Here is a 17410-nt window from a genome sequence, read left to right as displayed (position 1 = left end):
GCTACTGACTATACTCTAGTGACCTGGCCTGTAGCAAACTGTTTAAGGGATAGCAAACAGCAAGTATGTGGAGAATACAGATGTGGACAGGGCAGAAACATGTAAATGAAGCTGGTGTGCTTGATAGAGAGGGGAAAAGCAGGGGGGAGAAAGAGTCTATTTGTATGTGGTTGCACTGTGAACACATGACATAATTTGGTGAATAAGTAATTAATTGTTAAGTAATTTATAAAGCCACTGCAAGGAAAAACAAAGGAAGCCCATTATTTATAGAAATATATTAAATAAACAATATATATGTATCATAAACTGATATTGCTAAAAGCAGAAAGCAAATCCAGTTCACTTGCATGTTCTAAATTTAAAGCTTTGCACTGTGTCGGTCAATTACATTGTTTACCGGAGAGAGAAATAAATGAGACGTATGCAGGCATCTCCTATGCAGCACTAATGAATGTGTCAATAGTGTGCCCAAGGTTGAGTTCTGCTGCTCTCATCATTCCAGCTGCTTAACATCACACTCTACCAGCACTCTGGTGCTGAAATCCCACAGCCCTCATTTCCTCACTTCATTATTTACTGATGTTTTATTCATTTCATTCTCTCTGTAGGCAAATTCCTTTTCTTTGGGCATTACAAAGGAACTCTGACGTGGACAGTCTTTCACTGATGCAAAATCCCACTTACCTCTACTCATTGAAGGTGGATTCTCTGATGAATCCAGTTCAGCTCTTCTGTCACCATGTGGTTAAATGACCTTGATATTGGTTTATTGTTTATTTTTTCAGGATGTGTGTCAGCTGTTATAAAAGGAAAGAAAAGAGTCAGGTCCACAATTGAAATGGACATCTAAATATAAAACATTTACTAAATACTGTCTGTTCTTACATAACTCCAGTGGATGTAAGCGGATTATCCTAACATCTAAAATATCATATTTTGTTTTGTTTTTCCTTCTAAACACTGCAGATCAAAAGATCATGATTCACTTTGTTGTAGTCAGAAAATGATGTCATGCGGCTGAGGATCTTATAATATGAGAAATATCCTATAAATCCTTCTTTTGGTTCAGATCCTTCAGGAACTAGTCTGGCATAGACCAAATCATGCTAATGCCATGCACTCATCCACATCATCCCTATGGTTGGCATGCAGACAAGGAACACTCTCTTTCCTCGCTGAAAACCGAACACTAGTAGTCTTGCCCGCGAGAGGGTAAACGAGAGTGACAGAGTGTGAGAGACAGAGTAATAAAAAATAGAGAAAGAGAGAGAGAGTGAGAACATTGAAAGAGAGGAAAGGGAGCAGAATCCGCACATCCTCACAACCGGCACACCTTTACCGTTAACAATCTGACTCAAGACTGAACTGAGAAAGCAAAAAAGGTGAGTACAGCAAAATGTGCGTGGATGCGTGAGTGAGAATTTAATGTCTTTTAAATGAAAGTATACAGAAAGCTACACTATTAATATAAAGGTTATTTTGCAGGATTTTTAAGAATTATTTTCCACTGTAGCCTATTTGATCTGACTCTTTATCAAAAGGTTTTTTGAAGATTAAAAGGTTCTTGGTCTTAGATTATAGGTTCTTAATATCAGAATATTGGTTTCCTGTTTCTTTAAAAAGCATGATTACATACTGAAGATGATTTTCCAATAAACTAGTAAATAAAAAGTTATTTGTGGAACTTACAGCAATATCAGTTATGTTGTCATTCCAAACCTGAATGACTCTCTTTCTTCAGTGGAACAGAAAAGAAAACATATTTTGGTAACACTTTACAATAAGGTTCATTTGTTAACATTAGTTAATGTTTTAACTAACATGAACTAACCATGAGCAATACATTTGTTACTGTATTTGTTAATCTTTGTTAACATCAGTTAACAAAAATACAGCTGTTCATTGTTTGTTCATGTTAGTTCAACTAATGTTAACAAATAAAACTCTTGATTTTAATAATGTATTAGTAAATGTTGAAATTAACATTAACAAAGATTAATAAATGCTATAGAAGTGTCTTTATTTTCAGGATAATAGAATAGAACTGTGTAACAAAAATCAAGCTAGCTGAGCTGATATACTATAGTAACCTGCATGTAAATGGCAGGCTGGTGGATTTATCTGAATGAATGTATGTCATGTGATGACAAATGAGGTCATGAAGCATGTAGGAAGTCAGTTCAATCTTCACTCACATGTATGAGCTGTACTGCCATGCGGCTCTGTAATTATAAAACTGTCTGAGTGATCTACTAAAGTGGATGGAGAGGATACCATTACTAGACCAAGCAGCACGTGAAGGTCTTCACAAAAATGGAAAGAGGACAGTTGAAGGTAACATGAATTAAAGAGAATCTGAAAGAGGTGGCAGAGGAGGAGAAAAGGAAGTAGGCATGTTGATAATCTGTCAACTGGATTGTGACGGGAACCAAGAAGAGAGGAAATAGCTATTCACATGCTGAGGTGATTGGTGGCAGTCATCTGATTTTCAGCCATAAACCTCTAGGGTCGATCCGGGCATAAGTCACTGGCTCAGACAACATGCTAAGTTCTTCTGCTGGCACTCAATGGTCCACCAGTCCAAGCTTGATGTTTGCAGGTCTAATGGGGAGGATGGCACAATCCGTTCCTTCATCTAGGACACACCTGGTGCCTCTTGCTCAAAGCTGAGCGCTATTATCCTTGCAAATAAGCTAGCAATAGCCGGGAGCTTTTTAAACAGGTCTCATGAAAACAGCAGCATCACCAGCGGTGTCGGTTCCTGAGCTGTGGAGGCGTCATTTGAGAAAGTTTTCAGAAATTGTCTGATTTGCACCAGAAGATAAACATTATTCCAAGAAGGAAACAAGGCTTCCCTGGAGATAGAGAGCAGAGGTTATATAATTGAGCTTACTGAGGCGTCACCTGTGTGTCTCTGTGCTGTCAAACATTCATTTAGCCGTCAGTTTGAATCCAGCGCCTCTGTTTACAATGTTGTGTGGGCTTAGAGCCTGAGGATGGTGAGGAGTCCGCTTTAATCATGGAGAGCCGGTCAATCCGCAGGGGTATGATTAAAGCCGGTCCACTGTCCCTCTCCGGCAGCTTTCCATCTGACAAAAATATAAATGGAAGACTGCCTAACAAAAAGGGATAAGACTTTGATGGACACAAATGAAAAAAAAGAGACTGCTGTCAAATTGATCGGTTACTTGAGAAGTAACCCAAGTTGTTCAGATAGTGCTAAATAATAAAGGCATACCCAGGCCCAAATAAAATCGGCTTCATTTTTAATTCATGTTTTTGCATTTTTTGCACTCATTTTGTGGCAAAAAATAGGCTATGGAATTGATACTGCATCTGAATATGCCTACTTCTCTACTGTAAAGTAGGTGTAAAATAGTAAGTAAAAAGAGTAGTGTGTCCAAATTAATTATATTCATAAAATAGTAGGCAAAAACTACACGGATGACATACTGCTTCCAGCGAGATTTTGTAGAGAGATGATTTGTGAATGACAGTGAATGACAACATATCAACATTTGTCAACATGGTTGGCCATCTGCACATAATGTAAATAGACAGTGCCTTAATTTATTTTTCAAATAATCCCATATACAGCTCTTTCTCTCTCTGAAGAGGTGTCATATATATAAAATAAAATATAAATAAACATATTTATAGTGCCCAAAATACTACATTCATCTAAAATGTATTTTAAGATTGGAAATATAACATTTTATAATATATTTTGGAATTTCAAATGTAATCTAGATGAGTAAAGTTCGTAAACAAACTTTAAGTTGGCTTAAAAAAGTCTGAAGTAATTTTAAAAGATTGAAGTTTGAAGGTTTTTAGTTTGAAATAGTTTAAGTTTTAGTTTAGTAGTTTTAAAAGCCAGGGGTGTTGCTAGGGTACTTTGAGTGGTTTTGTTATGTGGTTGCTAAGGTACATGGGCAGTTGCTAGGGTGTTGCTACTGTGTGTTTAGATTTGAATTTTTGACAGTTGGAGTTTGAAAAGTCTGAACATTCCATCAATGTAAGTCTATGGGATTTTTTCTGAGTTTTGATAGCCATTTTTAGGAAAACCGGATCAGTCAAGTCTGAAGTCAGAACAATCTGAAGGTCTGGGCCGAGTTTGGTGGTTGTAGCTTTAAAGCTCTAGGACAGTGGTTCTCAACCTTTTTTCCAGGAGACCCCTATTTTAACATTCAAAATCCCAACTTTACTTAACTTCTAAATTTACAACAGCGCATAAAAATGTGGTCTGAGCTGAATGAAAATGTAAATCCATTCTCTGTCAGAGCTGTTTCCCCGGTAACACCATAAACAAAGCAGAGCTGCGCTTATAAACACTACGCGTTACACAGAGGGATGATGAAAAGAAAATGCCATCAAAACTATTCTCAAGGCGGTCAGTTCCCTTCAGAGATACATTCATAGAATTCATTCATACTTTAATTCATAGAATTTCCCTCAGAACTCTGTTGTAAAACCTCTCACTTCTTTCCGCCATTTTTTTTCAAAGGAAACCTACACTGCATGCTGTATGTGCGTGAGTGCTTACTTAATACTGGACAGTATTTACCGTAAGTTTTTCAAATCCTGGCAATCAAATACGGTTTTAATGATGATTAAAATATATAACTGTAATACTATCCGTCAGAAATTGCATCATGGTTTATTGTCAAACTGGCAACTGTTTCCTCAATAACCCTCAAATGCAAAATTTCCGAGTGGGCCAGGCTTTGACCTCTGGTAATGTGTTAGCCAAAGGATGGGTTGACTATAGAAAAGGCAGTGAAAATCCCTGTAATGGAACAATATACACTCTCTCCAGCACTCTCTTAAAAGAATGTATTGATAAGCAAGATGAAAAGATGGAGAGAAAACAGCATGACAAGAGACAGAGCTAGAAACGAGAAATAAGAAAATAAAAATGACATAGATCATATCACAAAAACTTCAAACAGGTGTGGCAAAAATGATAGGGATGCAGGAAACAAAATAGATGAAAGACACAGATGTGAAATGTGATGTGAATCTGCAACAAGGAGAAATCAGGATTGTGATTGAAACTGTAAGGGAGGCAATTGAGAGAGAGGAAGAGATCGACTGGAAGAATGCAGCATGTCACAAGCCACATGACATTGTTAATGACATTGATTTATAGGGAGCCAAGCAATGAAAGAGATTCATCTATAAAACTACAGGTGCTATCACAGGCATCCGACACAGCTGTGCACATGAATGAGAGAGGGAGAGAGGGGAAGAGAGAGAGAGATACTGGGGGGAGGTTAGGGGAATGAGGGAGGCAGAGAGAGGGAATATTCTCAGAGCCAGTCAAGTGACGAGCGTGAGGGAAGCCATGCTTGGACGCAGGAGACACACTGCGTGCTGAGAAACCAAGAAACAATAAGATTTTGATGAAAGAAGACCCAAGATAAAAGAAAACATCTTCATCAACCCGAATTTTACAGGTACACCAACAGAGAAAGAGACCAAGAAGAAGAGTGAAGGATAAAGTCACAATGATTTGCATCTCAGATCTCCACAGGTAACTGCTGCCATTGTGATGTTCATGCGGCATGACAGACAGTAGATGGGGACAGCTGATGGATGGAGAGATGAGGTGGAGGAAGAGAGGAATAATTGAATATGAGAAAGAGAAAGAATAGTGGGAAGAATGAGATGAGTGGCATGCCTAAGAAGATGGAACGCTGTTTACATTCTGGAGAATATATTTGATAGTTTTTGCATCTGGCATAAGTGGTTTTAAATTAATGCAATAGTGAGGGCTAGTGGAAAAGATATAAAAATATACATTTGAAATTGCTGACACGTGATAATGTTAAGATTTGTACTCACAACTCAGGGCGCAAAAGGTCTATTTGACTCATTTAGTAATAGACGCGCACTGACATTTTGAAAGATTGCTCTAATCTAAAAGAATCCATTGAGAAAAAGAGAGAGGGAGAGAGAGACTTAGAATTAGAGAGAAAGAGAGCAAGAGAAATGGTTGGTGGGGGCTGATCTGTGGTAAAATGGTCCAGCGCCTTTCATTATGGACTGCTTCTTGTTCAGGTCCCAGGACAATAACTGCAGTGGTTATTGTTGGTGTGTCTTGAGGCAAGGCAATTAGCTTCATAAGCTTAAAGTAAAGAGAAAGAGTGACTGGGAAGATGTGCATTAAATAAAATAGTACATTAATGAAAGGTTGTGTGTGGTGCAATTGTGTGCGGGCAGAGATGACTGCTGCCATCTTGTGGTAACGTTCTGAGACATTAAAGTTTACATGGTTGATGGGCACTTATGAGGGTCAACAGCAGTGTTGCCAAGAATTGGGCTACTTTTACACTGTTGCCGCGGGTTGTTTTGTCATTTCCGCGGGTTGAAGCGACCCCAAATAACATGATATTTAGCCTATGGAATGCAAATTTTACCAGGGGAACCCTGCCAAAAACGTGGATTTTACCCCCCCGCAACGCAATTTTTACCAGGGGAGCCCTCCTGAAATGCAATTGGGCTAGTTTAGGGCTAGTTCTGAGTAGCAATTGGGAGGGTTTTGTTGTGAAAACCTGGCAACCCAGGTCAACAGGATCAAGCTGAAAGACCGCTGAAAGCAATGCAATGCAAAAGGAAAATTAATACTGGTGGACAAACAGTGCTTGGATGTGTTCAATTAACTAATTACAATTGCATTCAACAATGTATTAATACAATTAACAATTATAAATTGATTAATGTATTAAAACCGCAGAAAGATATTGCATACAGGTTGAAACAATCACTGAAAATCTGGAATTTTTAAACATAAAATTTCTATTATGAATACATTTTTCCTCAAAGAAATGTTTGATTTATTAATATACTGTTCTGTTGGGTTATTTTATTTATTTTTTTTTTTAAATTGCTTTAATAAATCAAAAATGACTAAAAAGGTAATGACGAAATGATGACTCGTATGTCAAAAACAATAGAAACCCTTGCAGACTTCCATCAATCTGAGTTTTATCATCCACTTGATAAACTGGAAGAGAAGCTAAAGCTCCAGTTCTTAGTTTTCCAGGTATAATTTTAACAAAAATCTCAAGTATAAAAAATAAAGCCAGAAGTCTAAAGCATTTCAAGTAGCAAATGTGGAACACAAAGGCGCAATTGCAAGATCTTATTCTCTAATTTGTATAATCCCTGGAGAAAACGGTGTGTCTGAAAAGTGCCTTCAGAGTCATAATCCGTTCTTAATAGACATGATTTTAACAAAACTTTTTTTCTTAAATACTCTTCACAGCCACTGCTCATCTGTATCACATTATCACAGAATGCTGCTCTATCTTCTGTTCTGGACGAGTCTGTTTCTGTTAATTACAAACGGGTGAGTAAAGAGATAAACATCTGACGCATTGAGACTAAGAATCACGGGCCATCCACATTGTTAACATTTCTCCGTCTCCCAGTGAAAGAGGATTCTATGGGAATCAGTACGGCGAGTGGAATGATTCGCAACTGCAGCCCACCATACAGAAGCTGATGAAAGGCTACAATCGATACCTAAGGCCAAACTTTAACGGTGAGGGCCAACTGCAGCTGATTAAATATAGATTAAGAATTAAAACACGAATAATACAAACACGTTTCTTTGTTCCCACAGAGGGGCCTGTTGAAATTGGAATGAGTTTGGATATTGCCAGCATTGATGCCATCTCTGAGATTAACATGGTACTATTAATGTTAATGATCTCACCTGTAAACTTTTTTTGATACGATTCAGACTAATGAGATTCTGTTCTGTTCACATACTGATAGGACTACACAGCCACTATTTTCCTAAGACAACGATGGCGAGATTCCCGACTGATATTCCCTGGAAATGAAAGTCTGAGTCTGGACGGACGGCTGGTTTCTTTGCTGTGGATCCCCGATACGTTCATCCCTGATTCTAAGCGTTCCTTCCTCCACGATGTCACTGTGGAGAACCGTCTGATCCGCATCTTTAGCAATGGCACTGTGCTCTACGCTCTCCGGTAAACACTGAATCTGAATTTACAACTTCTTATCAAAGGCTGAACAGCTGCTCCAGGCAGATGCATATGCGTCTGGGGTACCTTCCTACAGAAATGGTTCAATCAATATTCCTCCTTTTCTCCACAGCATAACAGCAACCATCGCCTGCAACATGGACCTCACCAAGTATCCTATGGATAGACAAGAGTGTACCTTGCAATTAGAAAGCTGTAAGCATTTTTACTCTCACACACATCAAATGCAAATGAATTCTACTTATGTTATCTTATTAATTATTCAAGAGCAGGCTATACAAACCCTTAAACCTGTATGTGTGTGCATGCATGTTCAGGGGGCTATAATTTACAGGATGTGGTGTTTTACTGGACCCGAGGGAATGACTCAGTGAAGGGGTTAGATACACTGCGTCTGGCCCAGTACAGTGTAGAGAGCTACTACACAACCATATCTGAAGCGGTGTATGAAACAGGTACAATCATCTAATTCAATTATGAATATCTTGACCTGTTTAACATTTTATTTAACTGAAAAGTACCAGTCAGTCAGTCTTATATTCATACATGTGGTAGACGTCCTTCCGCCTAAGCGGCTTACGGCACAATCATGGCTTACAGTGTCCCAAAAAAGAATTTGGACACTTAAGCCTGACTTAAAGATGTATGAATGCCACTGCATTAGATAACAAAAGATCATCCAATTTTTTTTTTTTCAAAGGAAATAGCACAAGCACATATTTCAAACAAAATATTGCACAAAAAAAGAGGTTTTAGGTTTCATATGATACAGAAAAAGGTATATATTGATATTTTGATATTTAATGGGCTAAAATCAATACTACTTTTTGGTACCATTGTACATTTAATCAGTACATGTATTCCTTAGTAATCAAACTCATGACACTGGTGTTAAAGGGATAGTTCACCCAAAAATTAAAAATTCTGTCATTTACGTACCCTTATGTTGTTCCAAACCTGTATGAGTTTCTTTCTTCTGCTGAACACAAAAGAAGATATTTTGAAGAATGTTGGAAACCAAACAGTTGACGGTAGCCACTGACTTCCATAGTAGGAAAAAAAATACTATGGAAGTCAATGGCTACCATCAACTGTCTGGTTACCAACATTCTTCAAAATATCCTCTTTTTAGTTCAACAGAACAAAGAAATTCATACAGGTTTAGAAAAACATAAGGATGAGTAAATGATGACAGAATTTTTCTTTTTTTGGGTGAACTATCTTTTTAATGCCAGAAATGCACTATAAAAATATCGTGACAATGTTTCAGGTATTACAATATGGCATATTGTTGCCATATCTTATATTTTACACCTTATATATTTACTATATAATGATATAATATTAATAATATTGCCAGTCTACTATAACTACCTGCTTTTTACCTTAAAATGTACTGATAATACAGGTGGTAAAACAGAAAGCAACCAAACATTCACTAAGTAAATAACAGAAAATGTAACACAAAACACACTAATGTACATTACAGATAACAAAAATAAGCCGAAACAAAACTATTTAATTAAAATATAATCATAAGTGTCATGAAGGGACTATTGGGAATGTTCTTTTACTGTTTTTCACTGTAATTTATATGGTAATTCACAGTTTTTACTTGCAAAAAACATAAATTTGACAGCATTTTACATATAACACAATTGACCATTCGCGAAGACCCGCCTCTTTTAGTTACTGTTGCTATGTCTGACAAGCCATGCCGCTCTCATGTGCACGCAGTGAAAAATACATCACGGAGCAAAGAGGACACTGACAACGCGTCGACAGACAAGGCAGAGCAGGTTACTTTTGATGTGAAACAAAGTCTCATATTTCAAATTTTGTAATTTTTAAAGAAATTTAAACAATAAATACCGTTTTGTAACTCTTTAATGTGTCGTGACAGATCGCCGTAGTAGCCTACCTCAGTTCAAGCAGCTCGTGAACAGATCATTTCTTCCGACTAGTTAATTTATAGCATTAAATAAACATGAATGAAAAAAACAAGGAATGCTGTTTCAACCGCGGAAAGATGTAAGTACACAACATTTCTCAAGTTCAAGTCCACAAAGTTTATCTAACTCCCCCTGACTGCTTTGTCGGACATAACGGCGGATTCGGCGTTATGATTGGTTAGATCGCCTGTCAATCAAACTTCCGACGAAGGGTCAATTATAAATCATTTACAGTTTTTACCGTATATGGTAAGGTAACTTTTAATGTACCATTTTCATAGTATTTTTCTGTAAAAGTTGAATGTATGAATCACCTGCAGTATTCTGGATCTGTTGCAGGTTCTTACCCGAAGCTAGTGCTCTACTTTGCTTTGCGTAGAAATGTGCTGTTCTTCATTCTGGAGACGTATGTGCCCTCAACATTGCTGGTGGTTCTGTCATGGGTGTCTTTCTGGATCAGTCAGTCCTCCGTACCAGCTCGCACCTGCATCGGCCAGTGATTCCAAAAGTTTATTACTCTAGCAAACGTGCTATAAAGTTTTTATAGAAAAACTAAATATCAAATCCATTTGTTCGACAGGGGTGACTACTGTTCTTACCATGACCACACTAATGATGGGAGCCAGGACCTCACTTCCTAATGCCAACTGCTTCATTAAGGCTATTGACGTCTATCTCGGCATCTGTTTCACCTTCATCTTTGGTGCTCTGCTGGAATATGCCTGCGCTCATTTCTGCACCATGCAACACCAGACCATTGTAGATGTGCAAAGGGTGAGAAATCTGTGGATAGTGATTAAAAATTACACATTTATTTTTTTAAAACTAATTAATTACATTTTTAAATGAACTTTTCATAGGAACTACTCAAAGAATTCGAGGAGTCAAATGGTACGACTCACATGGTCAATTCAATGTCACCCAAAAAGTTGAAGACGGAAGACTCCACTCAGCAGGAGATGCCTGAGCAATCTGTGGCATGTGAAGGGAATGAGGCCGTGGACAAGAAGAAAGAGAAGGTGTGCAGTTTGTCCTCTGTAAAGCAAATGTCTCGCCGAGCAGCATCCATGATGAGTATCGAGAATCCAAACAACATTGACAGACACTCACGAATACTGTTCCCTATGGCATTTCTCCTCGTCAATATCTTCTACTGGCTCTACTACCTTTTATTCTAACGGACGGAAAGCTCTACCTCCCATCTCCATAAATGAACAAAATATTACACATATGACTGAAAAAGTGAAAAGACTGTTCACTACCCATCAATTCCAGTTGAATAGTGCCCTATAACACTGAGCTGGACTTTTACATGGTTCACTGTTGCATTGTTTCTACGCGACAGTGAAATGGACACACATAAATCACAATAGGGACACATCTGCAGTAGGACACAAGGAAGGACGCTGTTGTACATTGCCTTCATGTTGCTGATTAATAAGGGTTCAATGCTTTACCTGTTTTTTTTTCTTATTATTGCTTTGCTAGGTAAATGTAATGCGCTGTAGGGACATTGTAAACTCCATAAGCACTGAGCAATCTATATGCCATTAAGTAAAACCAATAATGGGCAATGTACAGTATGCATGTATGTACAGTGGGGTCCATAAGTCTGATTCCATATTGTAAAACTGTGATTCAAATCTGGAAATAAAGTTTTAATATATAGCCTAAATGTAAAAAAAAATGCAAAACAAAGACTATTTAAGGTGAAATAAATTAAATATTTAAGATTCAAAATTTCTAGGGCACAATTCAAATAAGCAAATTTGTGACATTAGACATGTTAACATTCAAATAAAATATGTAGCCTAATATGTAGGCTTATGAAAAATCTGACTACTTAATCACCCACTCATCCATGCATCCATTTACCTTCCAATCTGTCTATCCACAGATTCATCCATATCAAGTGATTTATTTGGATATATCACCCTCTTCATCAGTTTTAGACTAAACGCCATTAAACGCATTACGCCACCGTTTCACTGTCCATCTTCTATTGCTTTACTCAGTCAAGCCATAAGGTGGCACTGTCGCGCTAACGAAATAAACTAAGCGCATCGTCTGGTCAAAGAAGAAAATCCATCAGCCAATCAAGAAGCAGGTTGCCTTTTAAAACTCAGCCGGGAAACTCGGAACCAAAACAAACGTCATTTTGCGCGTGCGCTTACAGGAGGATACGAACAAACACAGAAAAGAAACGGTAAGTTCTCAACATCTTCTTTCTCTGGTTAAATAGTATGAACAGACTACAGGTTGGTTCAACTGGCGATATGTATTGATGAAATCCGCGTGTCACTTTTAATATATAACTTAAAACGGAATTGCCCAAAATGAACTGTTTCGTTACAAATCACTAATGGCATTATTTAAACCAAGCAAGTTGGTTTTTACTGTCTTGCTGTTAAGTAAGTGTAGTTTGTAGTGTTTTTTTTATTTTATTTATGTTTTTATTAAACCTGTCAACGCTGTGTAAAGCTACAGACATGGACACCATGATTTACCTGGATCAGGAGAACGGCAGACTGACCACTCCAGCCATCAAATCTCGCCAGAACAGACTGCACTCAGCTCCAGGTCAGTACCAATAGTCAGACACCAATATGCTTTTTGTGCCAGAACCATAAATGTGATCAAACATTTACTCGTACAACACTTTCAGATCAGTGCTTGAGGACACCTCTGACAGGAAAGCCTCGTCTCGGAGCTCCTCTGCAATCCAGCCGAAAAGCTTTGGGAGTCATAAATAAGGTTGTTGCCACTCCAGCAGCTTCTCATAAAGCAGAGGAGAAGACTAAACCTGCTGAAGCCAAGGTTGGTTCTTGATATTATGAAGGCTTCCTTCCTACAGAGACAACTGTATTGAAATAATTTGTAGGTTGATTTAAATGTACATTTCATCAGTGCAAGGTGCTTGCTCAGCCTGCTGGTGAGGAGTTGCCAGAGATTGAGAAGTGCTTCCCATATAATCCAAGCGGTAAGCCTTACTGTCTTTATGGCTTTGGAATTGAACTTTTTTTGGTTTCAGCTGTTGACGATTCTGTCGTGTTCAATTTGTAGAGTTTGAGACCTACAGTGTTCCCGATGAAGTCTACCTCAGTCGTTTCTCTCTGGCTGGTTTGGTTAAACAGACGTGGCCGGCTGCTTCACCTGTGGAAGAGTTTATTATGGATCCGTGTTTGCCACTCTCACCTGTAAAGATGCCCAGTGGTAATGAGTACACTTTGAAGTACTTTAAATGTTATGCCCAATTAAAGGGTTAGTTCACCCAAAAATGAGCATTTATTACTCACCCTCATGCCGTTCCACACCCATAAGACTGTTGTTAATCTTCAGAACGCAAATTAAGATATTTTTGTTGAAATCCGATGGCTCCATGAGGCCTGCATAGCCAGCAATGACATTTCCTCTCAAGATCCATTTATGTACTAAAAACCTTTAAATCAGTTCATGTGAGTACAGTGGCTCAATATTATTATAAAGTGGCAAATATTTTTGGTACGCCAAAAAAAACAACTTGTATAGTGATGGCTGATTTCAAAACACTGCTTCAGGAAGCTTCGGAGCGTTATGAATCAGCATGTCGAATCAGCGGTTCGGAGCACCAAAGTCACGTGATTTCAGCAGTTTGGCGGTTTGACATGCGATCCGAATCATGATTCGACACGCTGATTAATAACCCTCCGAAGCTTCGTGAAGCAGTGTTTTGAAATCGGCCATCACTATACAAGTCGTCTTTTTTTTTTTTTTTTTTTTTTTTTTTTTTTTTTTTTTTTTTCCCCGCACCAAAAATATTCTTGTCGCTTTATAATATTAATATTGAACCACTGTACTCGCAGGAACTGATTTAAATGTTTTTAATACATTAATGGATCCTGAGAGAGGAAATGTCATTGCTGGCTATGCAGGCCTCACTTGGAGCCATCGGATTTCAACAAAAATATCTTAATTTGTGTTCCAAAGATGAACGAAGGTCTTACAGGTGTGGAACGGCATGAGTAATAATTACATTTATTACTCACGGCATGTGAGTAATGAGTTTTCATTTTTTTTTTTTTTTTTTTGGGTAAACTAACCCTTTAAGCTTGTATATTTATTCTCTATTTTCCCAAATGCAGCAGTGGGATATGGTGATGAAATGGAGGCCTTCCTACAGACGATAAATGAGCTGACCGTTGACTTGCCCCCAGAGTGTGAATTTTAATTTTTTTTTTTTTTTTTTTTTTTTTTGTGAACCTTGTACATTTCAGAATTGTTTGTTTTTAACTGTTAATAAACTTTTTATAAAAATGTTTAATGGCATCCTTTTAATCAGAATCTAAAGGTTTTGTTTTTTGAAATTGTCAAAGCTTGAGGACTTTTTCTCGATCGACGTTAATCTCAGTAAAGGTGTTTGCCAGTTAAAATGTTTAATAAATGAAATTTACGTGTGTACGGGGGGGTGGGTGGTAAATCTAAGTAAGGAAATGGAAGGTTCTGCAATAGCGGTTAATGAATTCCTGGATTTTTTTCCAGGTCCTACAAACACAGGTGGAATAGGTGTGTATAGTGGTAACCCTTTACAATGAGGTCTCCTTTAACATTCATGCATTAGTTAACATGAACTAACAATGAGCAGTATATTTTAAAGCGACCATTAATCTGTTAAAATGTTCATGTTTACAGTGCATTAATATTTACAGATACAACTTTTGATAATGTACGTGTTACCATATATATCCACACATAAAATTATTTTTATACGTTAGTGGGTGGCTGTTCAATGCCCTGTATTTAGAAACCCATATATTGCGTTCCCTTCTTTTGGCTGGTTTGTTCTGAATTCCCTTGCAAGTCTATAACTGTGACAAAGGAGCAAAGTTACATTTTTGTCTTTATTAAAAGAATATTCCCATCTCCATGTCTAGAGACATTTAAAGTGCAAATGTTACTCACATTAAAAGGTGGTAAAGAAATTGGGGGGGAAACAAAAGGTTACAAACTGGAGTATCAGTTAGATACTATGAAGCTAAATTAAAAAAAGGAATGTTAAAAATATTTACAATTTTCATATATACATTGTTATTAGCACCACTTGGTTAAGAGCTGGTATTACCCCAGAAGTATAAGCAATTGAGTTAAAAAAAAAAAAAAAAACTGTACAAATCAGTTACCATGCCTCTTTTAAAATAAACAGTTTTAAAATTCAAGACTTTAGAGTGGATTGTCTCACATGCATTCTTATCCTCTGCTTCCTTTACAACTTAACCACAACTCTTTCTTACACTTTCAACTGGCAAACTTATTTTCTCATTCCCTCTCAATCCTTCAACATGTTTTGTGTCATTTTGTGTTTGCAACATGGAACTTCACAAGACACCTGAAAAGGACATCATTTGGCTGCAAAGTATTGTAATAGAGCTGGTGCTTTGTCATTCTAACTTCACTGTAAAGTTACAAAAGTGGCAGCCACCGTAGTCAATAGAGTTGCATACAGCAGTCTGTGTTGGTGGAAGTCCTCTTATTAATCTTGAAATGGCACAAAGTCTAGGTCTTCCTGATCAGCAGTTTCCCTAAGTACACTTCTTCGATTCCCATTCCTGGTTAAAAACAAAGCATTAATGTTTAGGTTACACACACACACATACAGGCCTATTCTGCAACATATAAGATCTTAATAGCAGGACCCCAAAGTAATCGATGAAACTCATTAGAGACTGACTAATTAGAAATGGACTGAATGTTTTAACGTGATCTCCATTGATGCAGCAAGCTGTTCTGTTTGCATTATCTGCCTTTTGATGCATTGCACAGGATAATGTTGTGACCACTGATGTGTTTACCTTGGCTTTCTGCATAACATTTCCCTTTGTAGATGCATAGATGGAGGGAGGTCGCTTACGCATTTCAGATGCGCAGTTGACAGGGACAAATGACTCAATATACTGAGTCTCCGTCCTTTGAGTCTTTAAGAAAAGAAGGTAGCATGTTATACAACAGACAATCCTTTTGATGAAACTATTCATTGTAATATTTGCCTTTTAGTTCGAGTCAGTACCTTGCTTGTAGGTTTAGACTCTGTAGGCGTCTCCATTTCTCCACCAGCCAGAGATTTCTTTAGGTTCTCCTTCACCTGCGTGAGCTTGAGCTCTAGATCCACACGCTCACCCTCTTTCACCCGGCAGCTGTCCTCCAACTGGGCGACACGCTCCTCTAAAGCCAATCTCTGCTTATCTGCACAACAATACATAATTACATTTACATACGTGTTTCTGGCAGATCCATTTTGACCACATAAACTTAAGGACATTAGTCAAGTAAGAGGAAACAATCAACTGTAGTGGTAGGATTATTAATGCCTTATTCGGCATGTCCATATTCTCCATCCCTTAATCCTAACCAAATCCGAAACTTAACAACTTCCTTCCTAACTATTAACTAACTATAAGCAGTAATTAGGAGTTTTTATTATTATTATTATTATTATTATTGAGGCAAAAGTATTGGCTAATAGTGAGAATTGGACCCTAATCTAAAGTGTCACCAAAAAATAAATCATTATGAATTTGAAGTACAACTGAAGAAGCAATAAAAAGCTATTTCGCTAGTAAAAGTGTCCATAAATTCACTTCTTTTGAAACCAAACCAACGAATGTGGAATAGTAGGCTGCATCTGTATTATCGTATAGAATAGACAGGCAAGCTTTCTTTCTCACCCGTTGCACCCTTCATCTTCTCCTTTGCCTCTCGTTTCTTCTTTCGCAGTGAGACTAGTGCACTTCTGATACTGCCTATTTCTGTCTCCAGGTCTTCTTTTTCTTTCAAGTAGCGGCGTGCGTCCTCCTGTGCCCGCGTTTTCCCATACCTCCCGTATTGATTTGCGTCTGAAATGTCAAGTAAAGTTCAAAGATCAGACCCTAGGAGTCTGTGGGAAGGTGGCAAAGCTCTTAGCACTTATTTGGTGAGAGAATGAGTGTGAAAATGCAGAGAGCCGTAGATCAAACCAAAATGTCTTGTTAAGCTCAGGTTACATTGTTCTGACTGCTTTTGATGTGACAGCGTGAGAAGTAAGTAAGGTTAAAATAAGCCAAAATAAGGTTAAGCAGTCAGCAGTCTGCTAATAAAAACTTAAAACCATCTTACTTGGTAGCATGTTAAATTGAATGCTGGATCTAACAGCTGTGTTTGTTATAAGCAGAACCAGCACAGTGCAGAGTGTGACGGGACTCACTGGAGCCGTGGCGCTTTAGGGTGATTTGTGAACTGGGCTTTCCTGTGTCACTGCTGGAGAAAGAAGAACGACGCTTCGTTTGTGCTCCTCCCCTCAACCTCTCATTTTCCTGCTGAAGAGAAAAAGTGTACCAGGTCAGATACTGTCTATATAAACAACTGTACTGTATGCTGCTTCATATTTGGTCAATCCACAAAATCAATGCCATTTCTGTTCCTCATATACCC

At 37.9% G+C, this 17410-nt stretch overlaps 4 protein-coding genes and 1 long non-coding RNA gene across 18 annotated transcripts in view; 3 read left to right on the top strand and 2 right to left on the bottom strand.

Annotated features, from left to right (window-relative positions):
- The window catches only part of LOC127494155 (uncharacterized), a 29123-nt gene extending 18109 nt beyond the window's left edge, over positions 1-11014 (bottom strand). The window contains exons 1-6 of the long non-coding RNA XR_007924810.1: positions 10873-11014; positions 10570-10753; positions 10318-10454; positions 8085-8174; positions 2908-3092; positions 688-800 (exon numbers count right to left, since the gene is read on the bottom strand). This is a non-coding gene — a long non-coding RNA (uncharacterized LOC127494155). The remainder of the gene's footprint in view (positions 1-687; positions 801-2907; positions 3093-8084; positions 8175-10317; positions 10455-10569; positions 10754-10872) is intronic.
- LOC127494150 (gamma-aminobutyric acid receptor subunit pi-like) lies at positions 742-10584 on the top strand. Of its 5 annotated transcripts, XM_051859807.1 has the most exons (8): positions 4771-5536; positions 7271-7354; positions 7437-7549; positions 7631-7698; positions 7786-8003; positions 8131-8213; positions 8336-8473; positions 10310-10582. In XM_051859807.1, the coding sequence occupies exons 1-8, from the start codon at positions 5511-5513 to the stop codon at positions 10468-10470; spliced, it is 891 nt and encodes a 296-aa protein (XP_051715767.1). In that variant the 5' UTR covers positions 4771-5510; the 3' UTR covers positions 10471-10582. The 5 variants fall into 5 exon arrangements, with proteins under 5 accessions (XP_051715765.1, XP_051715764.1, XP_051715767.1 ...); XM_051859805.1 differs by lacking the exon at positions 4771-5536 and adding an exon at positions 742-1385 and having other exon boundaries at positions 7437-7698; positions 10310-10584; XM_051859804.1 differs by having other exon boundaries at positions 4770-5536; positions 7437-7698; positions 10310-10584.
- Positions 1755-14265, top strand: pttg1 (PTTG1 regulator of sister chromatid separation, securin). Of its 2 annotated transcripts, none has more exons than XM_051859809.1 (6): positions 1755-1760; positions 12452-12550; positions 12636-12787; positions 12878-12950; positions 13034-13183; positions 14092-14265. In XM_051859809.1, the coding sequence occupies exons 2-6, from the start codon at positions 12460-12462 to the stop codon at positions 14175-14177; spliced, it is 552 nt and encodes a 183-aa protein (XP_051715769.1). In that variant the 5' UTR covers positions 1755-1760; positions 12452-12459; the 3' UTR covers positions 14178-14265. The 2 variants fall into 2 exon arrangements, with proteins under 2 accessions (XP_051715769.1, XP_051715768.1); XM_051859808.1 differs by lacking the exon at positions 1755-1760 and adding an exon at positions 12068-12176.
- LOC127494152 (gamma-aminobutyric acid receptor subunit pi-like) lies at positions 10467-11941 on the top strand. Its single transcript, XM_051859810.1, has 2 exons — positions 10467-10744; positions 10831-11941. Exons 1-2 carry the CDS (start codon positions 10571-10573, stop codon positions 11146-11148), a joined length of 492 nt encoding a protein of 163 aa, XP_051715770.1. The 5' UTR covers positions 10467-10570; the 3' UTR covers positions 11149-11941.
- The window catches only part of afap1l1a (actin filament associated protein 1-like 1a), a 41494-nt gene continuing 38255 nt past the window's right edge, over positions 14172-17410 (bottom strand). For 6 of the 9 annotated variants that reach the window (XM_051859795.1, XM_051859789.1, XM_051859787.1 and 3 more), the window contains exons 15-19: positions 17184-17295; positions 16669-16836; positions 16011-16186; positions 15796-15918; positions 14172-15552 (exon numbers count right to left, since the gene is read on the bottom strand). In XM_051859795.1, the coding sequence (XP_051715755.1) occupies positions 15526-15552; positions 15796-15918; positions 16011-16186; positions 16669-16836; positions 17184-17295 (606 nt within the window). In that variant the 3' untranslated portion in view covers positions 14172-15525. The remainder of the gene's footprint in view (positions 15553-15795; positions 15919-16010; positions 16187-16668; positions 16837-17183; positions 17296-17410) is intronic. The other 3 variants (XM_051859790.1, XM_051859791.1, XM_051859794.1) reach the window with 1 other exon arrangement.

Source organism: Ctenopharyngodon idella, chromosome 14, assembly GCF_019924925.1.
Source record: "Ctenopharyngodon idella isolate HZGC_01 chromosome 14, HZGC01, whole genome shotgun sequence".
Classification (NCBI taxonomy): Eukaryota; Metazoa; Chordata; class Actinopteri; order Cypriniformes; family Xenocyprididae; genus Ctenopharyngodon; species Ctenopharyngodon idella.
This window is presented reverse-complemented; position numbering and strand designations above follow the sequence as displayed.